The 15218-nt window shown below is 41.8% G+C and overlaps 3 protein-coding genes across 3 annotated transcripts; 1 reads left to right on the top strand and 2 right to left on the bottom strand.

Moving 5' to 3' along the window:
• Positions 1 to 1839: 1839 nt before the first annotated feature.
• Positions 1840 to 3317, bottom strand: LOC128301823 (ficolin-2-like). Its single transcript, XM_053038457.1, has 2 exons — positions 2350 to 3317; positions 1840 to 2243 (listed from the first exon to the last, which is right to left on the bottom strand). The coding sequence occupies exons 1-2, from the start codon at positions 3315 to 3317 to the stop codon at positions 2114 to 2116; spliced, it is 1098 nt and encodes a 365-aa protein (XP_052894417.1). The 3' UTR covers positions 1840 to 2113.
• A 916-nt stretch (positions 3318 to 4233) lies between these two features.
• On the bottom strand, positions 4234 to 4968 carry LOC128301824 (ficolin-1-like). Its single transcript, XM_053038458.1, has 2 exons — positions 4358 to 4968; positions 4234 to 4290 (listed from the first exon to the last, which is right to left on the bottom strand). Exons 1-2 carry the CDS (start codon positions 4966 to 4968, stop codon positions 4260 to 4262), a joined length of 642 nt encoding a protein of 213 aa, XP_052894418.1. The 3' UTR covers positions 4234 to 4259.
• A 720-nt stretch (positions 4969 to 5688) lies between these two features.
• On the top strand, positions 5689 to 6951 carry LOC128301097 (60S ribosomal protein L15). Its single transcript, XM_053037417.1, has 3 exons — positions 5689 to 5714; positions 5985 to 6318; positions 6555 to 6951. The coding sequence occupies exons 2-3, from the start codon at positions 6010 to 6012 to the stop codon at positions 6858 to 6860; spliced, it is 615 nt and encodes a 204-aa protein (XP_052893377.1). The 5' UTR covers positions 5689 to 5714; positions 5985 to 6009; the 3' UTR covers positions 6861 to 6951.
• Positions 6952 to 15218: the final 8267 nt, after the last annotated feature.

The raw sequence follows: 15218 nt of genomic DNA, 5'->3' as shown, positions 1-15218 counted from the left end.
ACGATATGATTCTACGTCATTAATTGTTTCACTTTTTTCACTTTGATCTTCACAATTTTCACTTAGTTCGTACCTGTCTTGTAAGGTATGTGCCATTCTTTTTGGCTGTGGATTGTTTCTCTGCATTGAGGATGATGTAGGTCTGGAGAATTTTGGCCTGTTGCCGTAATCAACCATTCTGGACCTAATGGAACGATCAACTTCCATTGGTTCGACCTTTGGTCTCGGCACGAATGTCCGATTTGGTGCAAACACATTTTGTGTTGTCCTTTGAAAGGTCTGCGGTGTAGCCTCTACGGGTTTTTGCCTTGGTGGAAAACTTAAATGCATCGGTTTAGGAGGTCGTTGTGGTATGTTACAACGCGGTGTAGGCACTGGGTCAAATGTCCGACCTCTATATGGTGCATTTCTTGCATCAACGTTTTGAAATTCGATACAGTAGTGGTAAGCTTTCGCTAAACTCTCTGGTTTATAATTTTTACAAAACATTGATAGCGGGTCTCCTAAGCCTCTTACAAAAGTATCCAAAGCTATCATATTGTATAGCTTAATGATCATATGTTCATGACCTTTCCAAGTCTCGTCCATCACGATGGCTGAACTTATCAGAGTAATCAATTCTGTGATTCTGCTGTAGTAAGCTTCGATGCTTTCAGCACGCATTCGTGTGGTCGATTTCAACTGGTGATCTAATGTCATGAGATCCCGTTTGTCTGAATAGTACAAACATAGCACTTCTTTAATAGCTAACCATTCTGTTGGCTCATTATTGGTGACGAGAATGTCATTAGCTTCTCCTTTAATCTTCCTTCTAATCGTTTTTACGATCAAGTAGTATTCACACGATTGACTGTAGTCTTTGAATAGCTCTAAAATTTCTTCTACGTCGAGAATGAAATGTGGTAGATTTCTCGGATTCCCATTGAATTCGGGTAGGTCCGACACTATTCTGGGGATATTGCCCCTATCATGAAATGATAGTGTTTGATTCACTACATAGTTACTCCTGTTACTACCAGTTTCTGATGTCTGGCCGTTTGTATTGGAGCTTTCTCCAAGATCGTTATTCATTTCGATCTGTGTAGTCCTAAAAAGTTCTATGAGATTTAAGAAGGGATTCTCTTTCACTGTCTTAGCCAGTTTTCTCGTTTGAACTTAGTTAGTTTGTTAGTTGGAGGTGAGTCTGATGTAAAGCCCTACTTTCACTTATCACTTTTTTCGGATGAGTTTCGGATCGAGATTAGTGTGTTAGTTATATTCACCAAATTAATCCCACGATGAGGAAATGCGTTTGCATCGCTGTTCAGCTTGGATCCTCAGGAGATGTTGGAAACCTTCGTTACAGTGCAGCTCTTCGCGCTCTATCGTCTCAAGTCGCTGGTTATACGGCGATGGTGCTCTGGACCGGGCGATGGATTCCTCTTAAGGGACAGCTGAAGCTGGCTTTTTCACTACCGTGAACTTATACGATTACTGCGAAGGTCCCTATTCGGGCGCCAATTACCGAACTCGCGTTCGTTTAGGGTTTTTAAAAAATTTTATTTTGTGAACAACTAGACTTAATTTCCCAAACCGTTCGATCGGACTGCTACATCAGAACTAACTATTGTCTGCTGCTGGTGTTGAATTGTCGATACTGCTTGGCTCACCGATTCCCACGATTTGGTTAGATTCCGCTGACTTTGCAACACACGTGCCGATGGTGTCATCGTCCGATGCACGCGCTGTTGCTAGGTCCACCAAGGTGCACGCGCAGTTACCCGATGCCTCCGTTGACGCGGTAGCTTGCTGACGCGGTAACTTACATACGGGGAAATTAATAAACCAATAACTCACTGTCAAACACCTTTCTGTTGTATCAATTGTTACGTTTCGAGAGGTCTTGTACATCGTCAGAAGCACGAACGCCTGATTCCCTGTAGCAGACTACTACAATGTCAGAAGGCACAGATTGGTAGTCTAGTGGATACAAACGTCTTGATCTGGATGTGTTTGCTATCGAAGATCTCTAACCATGAACTCCTACACTTCTCCGTTATTACTACGTTTTGCTACGTTATAAAATAAATTTTACATTTGGAAACAAAATTGCTAGTCCTGTTCAAATTATTGTTCACTTTACTGTAGATCTTATCATCATTTTTGAAGTTTTCAATGCATAATCATGCCCTCGAAACGCGAGCCATACCATACCCATAGCAATTTCCTTTGTTTCTCCCCGCAAGTATTTGCCATTTAAATTGCTGCAAATATGAATAAAACGTCAAATAATAGATCAAAAGAGTTACAAAACACTAACCGATCCTGCTGATAAAAACCACTCTGCCAACAATCCAGTGTACTACTTACCTTTTGTGACAAGCTCCATACCACCATGCTCCTGAGTAAGATACTGCACAGTTGTCATTCCACCCGTCATTATCGGAATCGAATGTAGAAAACTTCATATTTATGGTATTATGCATGGAGTCACCAGCCGTTCCTGAGTATTCGCCCAGCTTTGTAATTGCATATTTCTGATTTTCGTTGCCTATCTCGAACTGATTGTATTTGGCGTACGTTTTATTACCATCGAAATCTTCCAGCAGAACGACCAGCTCATGCGACCCGGATACTGTCAGATGATAAATATGATCCAGACCCAACCAGAACTCACCCTCCAGATTTCCAAACCCATTCTTGTACTCCTGCCAACTGCGATAGAAGTTTGTCGATCCGTCAAACCGATGTTGTATCACAGTCCATCCGCCCGATTCGTACTCTTGATCGCACAGTACGGTAATCGGTTCCTTGAAGGGCTTTTCCGGCTGAATGGTGTACACTCCAGAATCGGGAAAAGGTATCTTATTGCAAGACGTATACTTTACGCCGCGCTGTTCCTTCACCAAAGGCATCAGCGATGCATTGTAAAATTGATGTGTTAGATACTGTCGTAGTTGATTGTTCGTCACTAAAAGCTTCTGCTCAGCGAGCACTTTTGTAAGATCACGTTTTATCACGGTGAGGTTTTTGCCAATGTGTTTCCCGTTTAGTCCTAGTTGATTCACAGTTTCTCCCGCTTGTTGCACAATCCAGGACAGATTTTCAACGGTTTTAATAAGACTATCCATTTTGGAACTTAAGATGATAATCTTTTCCTCCGTTTCAAGATTGTTTTCGATGAGCTGATTTTCCTGCAGCTGCAATTTCGCCATCACCATTTCATAGGCGAACCCGCTTGAAGATGCACTTACGATTGAGGAATTTAACGTGCACTGTACATGTAAGACATCATTTAGGATCAGTGTAACCGTTAACAAAACTGCCACTCTGGACATGATGGTAGCTCAAACAAAGGCTTGCGACTGTAGGAATGGCCTCGGAAGCATGTTGATTATGTAGACTTAGCACACCAAGTTCAAATGTGATAAGTGCATATTTTTGAGTGTATGCCCTGATCTAGACGCAGCCTGTAAATACGTTCCAGATTTCCAACCTCGTTTAAATACTTCAGCATTCTCTTCGATGAAAGTCTTTACTTACGATGTTCTTTTCCTTTTTTATCAACCATAATACAATTTGCCTGTTGGTACTGGTTAACTATATTTTCGCCAAAACTAGTTCTTATCAGCAGGGCACTTAAAGGACTGTGGCGCTATTTATTTTGCATGGTCTGTTTTAATGACAAACATTCGGGCCGGGTTTATCGCTTTATGGAGTTGTATAATTATGCATTGCTTATTATCTTATTATGTTTACTACACTCAAATAAAATATTTTGTGTGTTGACCACATATGTTAATATCCTTCAATCGCACATTCGTACAATTGTTTTTTTTTTCACTACATTTTCAAGGTTGCCCGATATGATGTATGATTACTCTACTACGAGTACTAGCTCAAAGATAAAGCAAATATTATCTAGCCACGAACAGGTGGATTAAAACTGTTACCTATCACGTGTAGCCTGACAATTCCAACTTATTGATACTCGAAATTTATAAATTCTCCTGCACTGTACCTTGCGGTCTTCCTCTGCACAAATATTCAGTACCTGGTTAGATAACCCATTTTACATAAATGTGTCAATAACTTTTAGAAACTAAACATTACGCTTGTTAAGAGTTGTATTGTCCGTTTTTATTGTATAAAGTTGGCTAAACAGAACATGAAGACGATTATGACAGGGATTTCGGTTTTATCAGCATTTTTGTCATTTTCAACGAATAATAGTGCCCTTCGAATGATTTCCATGTTATGCTTGTAGCTAATTCTTTAGTTTATACACGCAAATATCTTCCATTAAGGTTGCTAAAAACAAATAAAAGAATAAATCATGAATCTATGTTTAAGGGCCTTGGACATTTTATGTTCTTACCTGTTATTGTAAAGTTCATACCACCATGCTCCTGCGAAAAACTCGGCATAATTGCCCATGGCTATATCATTGTCATTGTCGAACGTAGAAAATTGCAAACCTTTGCTATTAGTCATACAGTCACCAGCTGTTCCTGAGTATTCGCCCAGCTTTGTAATTGCATATTTCTGATTTTCGTTGCCTATCTCGAACTGATCGTATTTGGCATACGTTTTATTACCATCGAAATCTTCCAGCAGAACGACCAGCTCATGCGGCCCGGATACTGTCAGATGATAAATACGATCCAGACCTAACCAGAACTCTCCCTCCAGATTTCCAAACCCATTCTTGTATTCCTGCCAGCTGCGATAGAAGTTTGTCGATCCGTCAAACCGATGTTGTATCACAGTCCATCCGCCCGATTCGTACTCCTGGTCGCACTGTACGGTAATCGGTTCCTTAAAGGGCTTTTCCGGCTGAATGGTGTACACTCCAGAATCTGGAAAAGGTATCTTAGTGCAAGACGTATACTTTACGCCGCGCTGTTCCTGCTCCAACGGCATGATCGATGATCGACTGCAACATTGGTCCAATCGGAGCTCTAACAGTTGCATTTTAGCCATCACCATTTCAAATGCGAAACCGCTTAAAGAAGCACTTGTTATTGAGGAGTTTGGCTCACACTGCACATGTGAATAGCTGTACAGCAAAATCAATGTCAATACTAGCTTTGTTTGCGACATGTTGGTAGCTGGAGCAATGGTATGCAACTGTCGGAATGAATTTTAAGCCATGTAGATGGTGTACGCTCCTAAGATCGGTTGAAGAAGCCATCAGAACTGAAAATCATGATACATGTTAATATGGTAATCAGAAATGACACAATATAAATAAGATGGTGTTTCTCGATCAAAACTTGAAATGCGAGTTACCTGAGCAGATAGTTTTATAATTAAAATATATTTCTACTTGTACATGGAGTAGTAACACACGTTGGTAGTTCAACATCGGATAAAATTAACGATTCTTACCAACCCTTGTATAAAAATTCAAAATATTTCTAACAGGTGGCGCTGACATCGGCACGGTGAATACCAGGGGATATTTTATTGGCGTGTGCAAAACTAACTGCTAGCATTTTACTATGAAATTAATGTATTTGGAAGACGTAAAAATATGGTCCCGAATAAAGATAGACTAAACTAATCATCCATCATCTCTTTGCATCTACATTATTCTCGCATTTCTTTACGCTCCTGAACCATAAAGCATAAACGTCCAAAGAAATGTCATGTCTCGGAAGGGCACGCTGCTTCCTGTCAGTTCGTGTTGCTGTCACAATTCACAATTTCTTTTTCAGCGCATTGTCCACGAGGTAGGTCGCATTTAGTGCAAGTGAGCGAGTTATTTTCATATTTTATCGATAAATATTCATGTATTGCTTGTTGTCTATGTACAAACGATAGTTGAGTGGTGGAAACGTGTGTTAATCCTTTATTCAATTCTTTTCTTTTAGGTTTGTATCTGAAAATTCATCGCACCACTTCCGGCTATGCCAATCTACCGTCCGCCGCCTACGGCGAGCTGCGGTAGGATAGACCGATGATGTGACTTCTGATCAAAACTTGTTTGATTTCGTTGCTAGGGTCTATCCTCAATCATTTTGAAACATGGGGGCATACAGATACGTCCAGGAGCTGTACCGCAAGAAGCAGAGCGATGTGATGCGCTATCTGCTGCGTATTCGCGTTTGGCAGTACCGTCAAATGACCAGATTCCACCGTGCGCCTCGTCCATCTCGCCCGGACAAGGCCCGCCGTCTTGGATACAAGGCCAAGCAGGGCTTCTCCATCTTCCGTATCCGTGTTCGCCGTGGTGGTCGCAAACGCCCGGTCCCGAAGGGTTGCACGTACGGTAAACCCAAGAGCCACGGTGTCAACCAGCTCAAGCCGTACCGCTGCTTGCAGTCCGTCGCTGAAGTAAGTGTTTGGTATGGGAAACCTGCTGATAGTTGAGTTTGAGTCACCAGTTGCAAATTGTGTGCATTAGAATGATGATAGCAATTCCGTTTTCACGCGATGATTTTGAATCAGATGAATCGTATTACTTCCTTGGATGTCTGAAACTTGTGCGACATAACCTCACAAAATTCAATGGTGCGAATCACCTGTCTGATATTAATGTTTGTTTACTATTGTTGCCACTCCCGTTATAGGAACGTGTCGGTCGCCGTCTGGGAGGTCTGCGTGTACTGAACTCGTACTGGGTATCCCAAGATGCTGCCCACAAGTACTTCGAGGTCATTATGGTCGATCCGGCTCATAACGCCATCCGCCGTGACCCTAACGTGAACTGGATCTGCAAGGCCGTGCACAAGCATCGTGAGCTTCGTGGTCTCACTTCCGCTGGAAAGAGTTCGCGTGGTTTGGGCAAGGGTTACCGCTACTCCCAGACCATTGGTGGATCGCGTCGCGCCTGCTGGCGTCGTCGTAACCGCCTGCACCTGCGTCGCTACCGTTAAGCTGTATCACATTACTGTGTGGCAAGCTTGGTGGATATTCGAAAAGCAAGTTGTAATTTCTATCCACACAATAAACACCCTCTGATAATAATCAACATAATAGATCCGTTTCGAGAGTAGCGTTTGAGAAAGAAAGTGTTCTCTTTACTAGTTTGCGAACCGATGTATAACTCAGAAAATTTCCAATCACAAATATAAACAACACGTTTTTGAATGCCATAATTTATTGTGCTTTTAGGTATCTCATTGAAATGCTTGGAAATGCGAAATCATTGCAATAAGCACCTGTTAAATTGGAATGTACCTATCATTTGCATTTGTATTTTTTTTGTATGCAAAAATAGTGACTTTCTCGAACGAATGGTGTTATAATCAGCTGAAATATATATTTCCTAAAGAGGTTTAGCTAGAACATTTTCATGAAGTTAATAGTTGAATTGTTAAGTAACCCCTATAATCCTGATATACACTGCATCTAATTCGATATTGATAAAGTTAAAATAAGCGAATATTGACATGAGCTGTAATTTGTTGCACGCTCATCTGCAGCAAGGTGGTTAATTCATTTCCAGAATTCAATATTTCTAGTCCGCTGATCCTGATGAATCCACTGCCAGGAGTAACTCATTCCCCAGCCCAGGAACAGTTCATTTGTACCGATCAGTGAAATGAACGCAATGCATTTGCAAATGCTAGGAAACAAAGTCATCTTGGCACATGCTCAGTTGATGCTGCACGTCGGTTTGAAGGGGAATCGTTTCCCTTCCTTATGAAAAGCATCCGAATCGGGTCCTGGAATCGTTTCGGGATGTAATCCATCGTGAGCCAAAATGATAGCAAAACGGGAACATCGATAGTGGTCTGTCTGTAGTTGCATGTTGGCGTTCATGCGATGTAGAATGATGAAGAGCCGTTTACGAACGGCCATTCTAGCATGCTCTACCAGAATACGTAAATATTAGCCAGCGTTACTAGTTTCTTTTATCTTTTCCAAGCTGGTAATGTCTCTCCTTGTTTCTTCAAATTGACACCCAAACCGGCTAACATAATCTACGATAAAAATGATCATAAACGAATAATTTTAGCGCAAAACGTGTTCGATTCGCCCACCCGCTTTTGGCGATTGCAGTTAAAGTATTTTGTTGCAAAGCAAATATTCAAATGATGGTGCCCCATCGGGTAAGCACAAGGGTGGAACTTTTTGGTTCTCATTAAGCAAACTCAAAGATAAAACTAGACTAATCGAGTGGATGGTTGAGTTTTGAGCAGCGAACATAACATGACTCGCTCTCGCAATCATTCGCATGCCGGTGCTGGATGCACGAGACGCTGAAATAACAGGTGCAAAGTGAAGCGAGTATTTTCAGGGTTCGTTTACTTCTAATGAAAGCTTGCCGGCACCACGGAAAGCCTGGCGATCACCCACGGTAATGCGAATAATCTGGCCGACCAGGCGGGGGGAGTGGGTGCTGAAAACAACTAACAGGAGGAAGCGTTTCGTTCGCTATTTCCATCGCGGTAGAGCAATCGCGTACAGTTGTGGATTCTTTATTTTGCGTCGTCCTGCTCCGTCCTGTTGTGCTATCATAAGCGATTTCTGTTTGCTTTTTGTTGCTTGTACTCCACTTGGCCGTGAAAGCGTTGCATTGCTATGCAGCTTTCCTTCGTCCACCGGAACAATAGGAGGACGATACGAAAGGTAGAGAAGCAAATAAAGACCACACAGCGCGTTGTCCGTTTCGTGTAAATGAAAATAATTTAATTGAAGCGAAATCGCTGCACTTTAATTAAATGCAAACAAGGCAGTGATTGCTCCGCAGATAGTATCATCGATTCGGTGCAAGCTTTTGATCATCGCCGCTGGGAATGGTTCTACTGAATGGGTTAGTAGGTAAAGGATAGTTTAAATTATTCTGAATTATGTTTTTAATCTTTCGTAGACGAACTTACGGCTAATTGTTTGCCAATTATATCTCGACCTTAGCGCTGCCAAATTACATTGAAAACTTCAATTTATTTTTGTTACTACTAAATAATATTTGTGTTTTCTAACCAACGTAAAAGTAAATAAAAATCTTTTAAATTTGATGTGCATTGTTAACGCCTGCTGGAGTGAAAATTTTGGTTACACAAAAGGAAGGGACCGGCTGTGAATCGTGTTGAAAGAGTTGCTGTTACCTTTAAGGGACAGTTAATTAAACCAAGAACGCTGGTGTCCCTTTTCCCGCAGGATGAAAGCAACTAAACACGAAAGTAAAACCCTCGTTGGGACGAACTGTATGCTATGCATGTTTGCTGAATTCTTCGCCTCACAAACTGACAAAATTAACATTGTTCGGTCCTTGTTTTTTTTTTTTTGGATAAGCTTTTATAACATTAGGTTCAAAATTTTTGCTTAAAGGTTTTTCGAGTCACCCACTTCAAGCAATGTTCAGTGATTAGTATTGTTGTGTAAGTATCGTTAAAGTGATGCAGGCATCTGCTGCAAAAATGGACAAATCATAGGATGCATTAATTAAATGGACTAAATACATACGAACGGAGCCGCCGAAGCCATTCGGATCGCTTTGATCGCTTATATTGGTAATGTTTACTGGAGCGTGGCTGTGCAATGGCGGTAAGAAAATTGTATTATCGCAATACCCGCACCACTATGGAAATTCTTCAAGGTCCAGTACATCTTGCTACTGGTTTCTGGGTGCTCTTATCAGGCTGTATCGAACCCAGCAGTTGATTTCAATTCATGCGGAAAATATTCCGCAGTAGGCTTTGATTGCAGAAAAAAATAGGACATCTCCTGCAGGATCCAAACTAATTAATGCGCTCTGGGGTGTAGACGTGGCGATAATTATTTAGACGACAGCTGGTGCATCCTGTTAACAAACTGCACATTGATTAAATTATTCATTAAAAGCCTGCCTGTCTGCATTAAAGACATTCACTGATTTACTACTCCAACACCTGAACCTTATACCTTATGGTAAAATCAAGTTTTGAAAAGATGCTAATGGAAAAACATCAAGTATAAAACTATAAAATGCTTGTGAGAATTGCCCTTAAAAGATAAAACTTTGTACGAGCAGATAGAAAATATGATTTTGACTAAATAAATTCTCTACCTCCAGCGAATAGCGAAGGGAATACTCTTGGACACTTGGAGCTGATGCAATGGGTTGAAACTTTCTGTGAAGAGATCGAACGATGCTCCGGCTTTGCTATCAGATTACACAAATTCCCGATCCCCAACGTTACTCCTTTCACCAGAATCACATAAAACTTTACTCATTTGTAGCGTCCTCATGTCTACCTTTTGATTATCCTACCGTAAAACACCATGCAAAACAATTCACTCCGCATTCGTTTTAGACTCCGTGCGTATCGTGCTCGTATATAATTTGGTGTACAGCTCACCAGACCCGAAGGAATCGTGCGGGATGTGCAATCTTGCATTTTATCATGAATTAATTAGTTTCGAAGCAGATCGCGGCCGAGAGACACACGTGGTGTGTTACGCAGTCACTGCATGCGTATCCGTGCGCTTAACGGCCAGTGGGACTTCCTCATTTGAATGTTCGGACGCATTTCGCAGCCCGAGCTGCAATCCCGTGCTGGAGCAACAATTTAGCCACCTACCGACACGATCGTTACGAATTTCGCCTCGACGGCTGGTATTTCCGGGAGCAGTCGGAAATAAATAGGCATTTATATGCAAGCATCCAAAGATTGCAAACCGGTCGTCGAAAATTAATGGAAGGGATTCCGCTGCCCAAAACCTATCCCCTAGAAGGGCGTGGGAGTTTGCCGCACCACGACGGTGGTAGGGGAAGTTTTCGGTTTCGCGTCCACACAAAATCGAACCGGTGGTCTGGTGCGCGCGAATGTGCATTTGCCACTGCCCAACTGCAGGCCCGTTTATGAAAGGCATACGAAGAAGTCATTTCCATCATCAGTTGATCTGCTTTTAATTATATCACTGCTAGCGATGGTATTTGCGCGCACACGGCGCCTCTCTCGGCACAACGCCGCCCCCTTTTGACTAAGCAACGCAAATTTGGTCGCAATTGCGTCAGTGATTCCGGTGCCTGTGCCTGTGCGATGCGCGTAACGACCGAACGGTGATCGCAACAAGGATTTTGTCCGGGATTTGCTAGAATGATTTGCTTCGACAATGTATCTTTCTAATCGTCAATCTGTGTCAATTGTTTCGCACGCGTGCCCTAACGCAGAGGAATTAGCGGCAACAATCAGGAGGCACCACAATTCATCGCGTGCGTGTTGAATGTCGGTCACAATGGGGATTTTGCTAGGCAGGATTCACAATGAACTATGCACTGAAATGGGATAAAAATTCAGAATTTATTCCAAACGTCTCGTTCTCGTCAACAACAACCTACGCAATGTTACATTTTTGTCCATAACTTTAGTACAAGTAATTGTCTAACATTTATGAAGCATCCATGTTGGGCATCCTTAGCCAACACCTCTATTATCCTGAATTCAAGCTATTCAAGGTCGGGTGGTTAGAATCCAATTTAAATCCTTATCTCCGCGAGAGAATAAATTGATTCTGGCGTAAATTAATTACTTTTCAATGTCCAACTGCGGCATGGTTGGGGAGGGGGTTACACGTTAAGTATAATTCCATTTCAACATGATTGCTTAAAGATGCACACGGGAACACAGTTCTTTAAGCCGTAGACCTGATCGGAAAATAATAATGCTAGGATTTTGGTTTCTGTTTCTTAAGTTTAGTTGCTATAAAGTTCCCAAGATTTGTCAATATCCACTACGATTTTCATTCCGGCTTCTGGTGGTTCTTGTTGTTTAATATTTATTATATAATTCTATTCAAAACTGTTTCTTTTTTTTGTCGCAAAATTTGCAACAATTTCTATCAATGTTCTGGAAGGAAAATATGAAAATTTGGAGAGGTGTGATCCTTATCAATAATTCTACTTTTTATTCCAGTGTGCAAGTGCAATTCGTTTATACTTCAAAGTCACCAGGTCGACTTCCTTCTCTGCACTTCATTTATTCAACTAATTATGCGAATTTATGAAAGAATACTATTTTTCGACCAATTTTTCATCTTTTTGCTTAGATTTCCGAAGAATCCGAAGAAGAGGAACCGCGTAGCTTGGGAACTTCCTGTATCTACATTACATTTTTATTGCACTAATTTACGACTTCGTCGTCCAAACCCCAACACAACTAATTCTTGATTCTCGCAAGCTCCAGCTGGAGATTTATTGTAAAGGCATTTTCCAACGTGGAAACTTTCCGCTGTGAACGCTACGGAACGGTGTCGCATAACATCAGCTCAAAGAAAGTATTCCAAAAACCCATACACTCACTCAACCACTATGGCAAACTATCGCACCAAGTTTTCAATATGTATTCCATCAAAGCCATTACGCCGTCTAGAGTTTTGGGAAAATGTACATCAAACGGCATGCCGGCTCTAGTGCGAGCGTATGCGATAATGGTCCCCGCATCCTCCCGGGACCCAAACCCGATTCACTCTCGTAGCAAACCAACCTAAACGGTGGTAGAAAAGTATGCACCCGGTGGCCTCCATCGACACAAGGACGCCACCGTCTGCCAGTGAGTTACAAACATTTGAATATTATGATGCCGAAGCACAAATAAATCAAAACATTTCACAGATTTATGGAGCCCCTCGGCGCACGGTGCGGTGGTGGGTGGGGACCGTGCTACCGTGGCAGTCGTCAGTGGAATCGAAGAAACGCCGACAACCGTCAGCAGGTTTATCGCAGAGATGAATCGCAGACCGTCGATGGCGGTATTGAAATCTACTGGGAATTTCAAAGAACGCGTTCGGTGCTGTAAGCGTATTGCGGCAGTGGAAAAGGATTGTCAATTTTCGAAGATTATTTTCCCAAACCGGCCAGATTTAAGGGGAAACGCTCATTGTTGGGGCGGGCAAAGTGTTGAGACCCATTTCAAAGGTCCGGAACACAACCCGGACGGATCTTAAGGATGGGATACGCTTTTGTGTGGCGAGTTTGTGGCCGCATCCAATTTGTGGACGGTGGAAAATGATCCGGTTAATGCTACTTTTGTTACACTTTGCGGGCGGGTTTGTTCGTGCATTGCCCGTCGACGGTTGGGACTGTTGTGACATGGTACGCGCACGGAAATGACTTCGAACCCCACGTAACCTAGCTGGGCGGAAATGGGAGAGTCTGTTGGATCTATGTTACATTTTTCAATTGTATTACCAGTCACTTTGATGTGAGGAGGATATCCTCATCGGGCAACCCTTCCTTGCTGGGGATGATACATCAGCACAATCGAACCATAATTATCTTTGATAAGCTTACAAATTTGCTACACACTGATATATTGGATTGAATAGTGTGGTTTTTTGTTTGGGTTGCTTTTTTATCTGTTTATTTATCCAGCTTCTATTGAAAATGTTATCTGGAAATAAATTGTGTGATTTTGATGATTTATTTCGGGTCTATAATACTTCTTCTTTCGAATGAGATCTTATGTTCCTTGCCAGTAAATTCAGGCACCAGCATTTGGTAGCTTTTTGGTAGATCAGTACGATTTCTTATAGAAACGATAACAATTTTCAGCAATTGCGGACCAAACCCAACAACATTGCTATCCTTTTATTCTACAATAACAATCGCTTTTCGCTGACCGAGGGGATACCGCAAGGAATGCCGGATGTCTAACATAATCTAACACCGCAAATACCGATCACCAAAACAAACCAGACAAACACTCCCATGAGCCGTGATTGTTTGTGCGTGATTGGGGAGGGCAATCGAAACACGATCGTACGCCGGCATAACAATCTGACAAATGTGAACGGTTGCGGTGACAATAAAAACCACCCCACCTCCCAGTGATGACACGCTCAACACGCGTCCATCTCCCATGGCAACGCCACATGGCAGTGGGGCGAAACTTTGTCGCTCTAGCGGCAAACAAAAAAATCACATCTAGCCAAGTGGGCTCAAAGGAATATTGCCGCGCAAAGGGAGTCAAACCCCTCCGAAGGTGCCATTTTGGTGGCATATATATGCACTTCCGGTGGGTGAAAGAACGCGTCACGTTTAATGCCACCTGGCAGGTTGTGCTGACCCAGCCACATACGCGGTGGGCAATAGTGTTGTTAACGCACGGGCCAGCCACACAGGGTAAAACATTCCAGAACATTCTCTTGTAATCGATGAACGTGATTGGCATTGCTACACACAGCTGTCAGCGGGTTAAAGGTGTGTCACATCCTGTGCGTTGCAATCATTGTTTACCTGGAGAGGGTGGGCACAAAAACCTCAATCGTTTCTTCGTTTAAGAATGATTATTTTGGGTCCATTTTGCTTATTGTTGCCATAACACATAAAATTGAATGGTCTTGGGTTATATTACGCACATTAGCTTCAAGTAGACGCCCTACAAATTAGAACGCATACGAATAAAAATTTAGTGAGACATAAAATCAAGATCTCCAATCGCCTGAACACGTGAATTTTTACAATAGAAAGGCATTTGGTGCACGGCGAATAGTATTATTTTCTCCTTGAACGATCACTTGATGTCTGACATAAGGATTTATCCTGTTGTTTTTGTAGGATGATGTAGGATGATTTACCTCCTTGAACTCCAAAGTGTCTAAGTTATTAAGATAGTTCATGAACTCTGTCTGAAATACAGCAAACTAGCTCAGTATTCCTTATTAGGTTCTGTTTTATACAGGGAGAGTTCTCCACTGTTGACAATACTTAAGTAATATTTACAAAGTTCCCTAAAGTTTTGGTGTTTATTCACCATGAATATCATATTCCCAACAAAACTTCCCTTATCATGTTCTTTTATCGATAGTTTGGAATGTTTTCCTTACTAGTGAGATGATTTACTTACAAGAAGTTAGAAAGTCGTCTTCTAAAACAAATGAAGAGATATGACTGTTAATGATTTAGTACTTTCTTCTGGACACTAAAAGTCGCAAATTGAGGTTGACATTTATTTGAGTCCCACAATGAATATCTTTAAAGATGCATACCTGTTAACTCCACTTTGTTAGCAGTAAAAGAACAATGATTTCAATACAACACAACGGATGGGACAAAAAGAACCCTTCCTACCCCCAAACATTTCCAGATAACGATGCCCAATTGAATGCTGACAACAGAGCACGTTCAAAATGTTTATTTACACACTCCACCATCATAGTCTCGCAAGATTAAGCGAAACTTCAACTTCGTCGCTAAACCGGCACTATTTGACATAATGGATTTGTTTCGCCCTCGGTTTTTTTTTGTTTGTTGCTTTCCATGCTTTTTCTTTGTTTTGTCATTGCCATTCTTTCCCTACGCAATG

This window comes from Anopheles moucheti, chromosome 3 (assembly GCF_943734755.1).
Source record: "Anopheles moucheti chromosome 3, idAnoMoucSN_F20_07, whole genome shotgun sequence".
NCBI lineage: Eukaryota > Metazoa > Arthropoda > Insecta > Diptera > Culicidae > Anopheles > Anopheles moucheti.
This window is presented reverse-complemented; position numbering and strand designations above follow the sequence as displayed.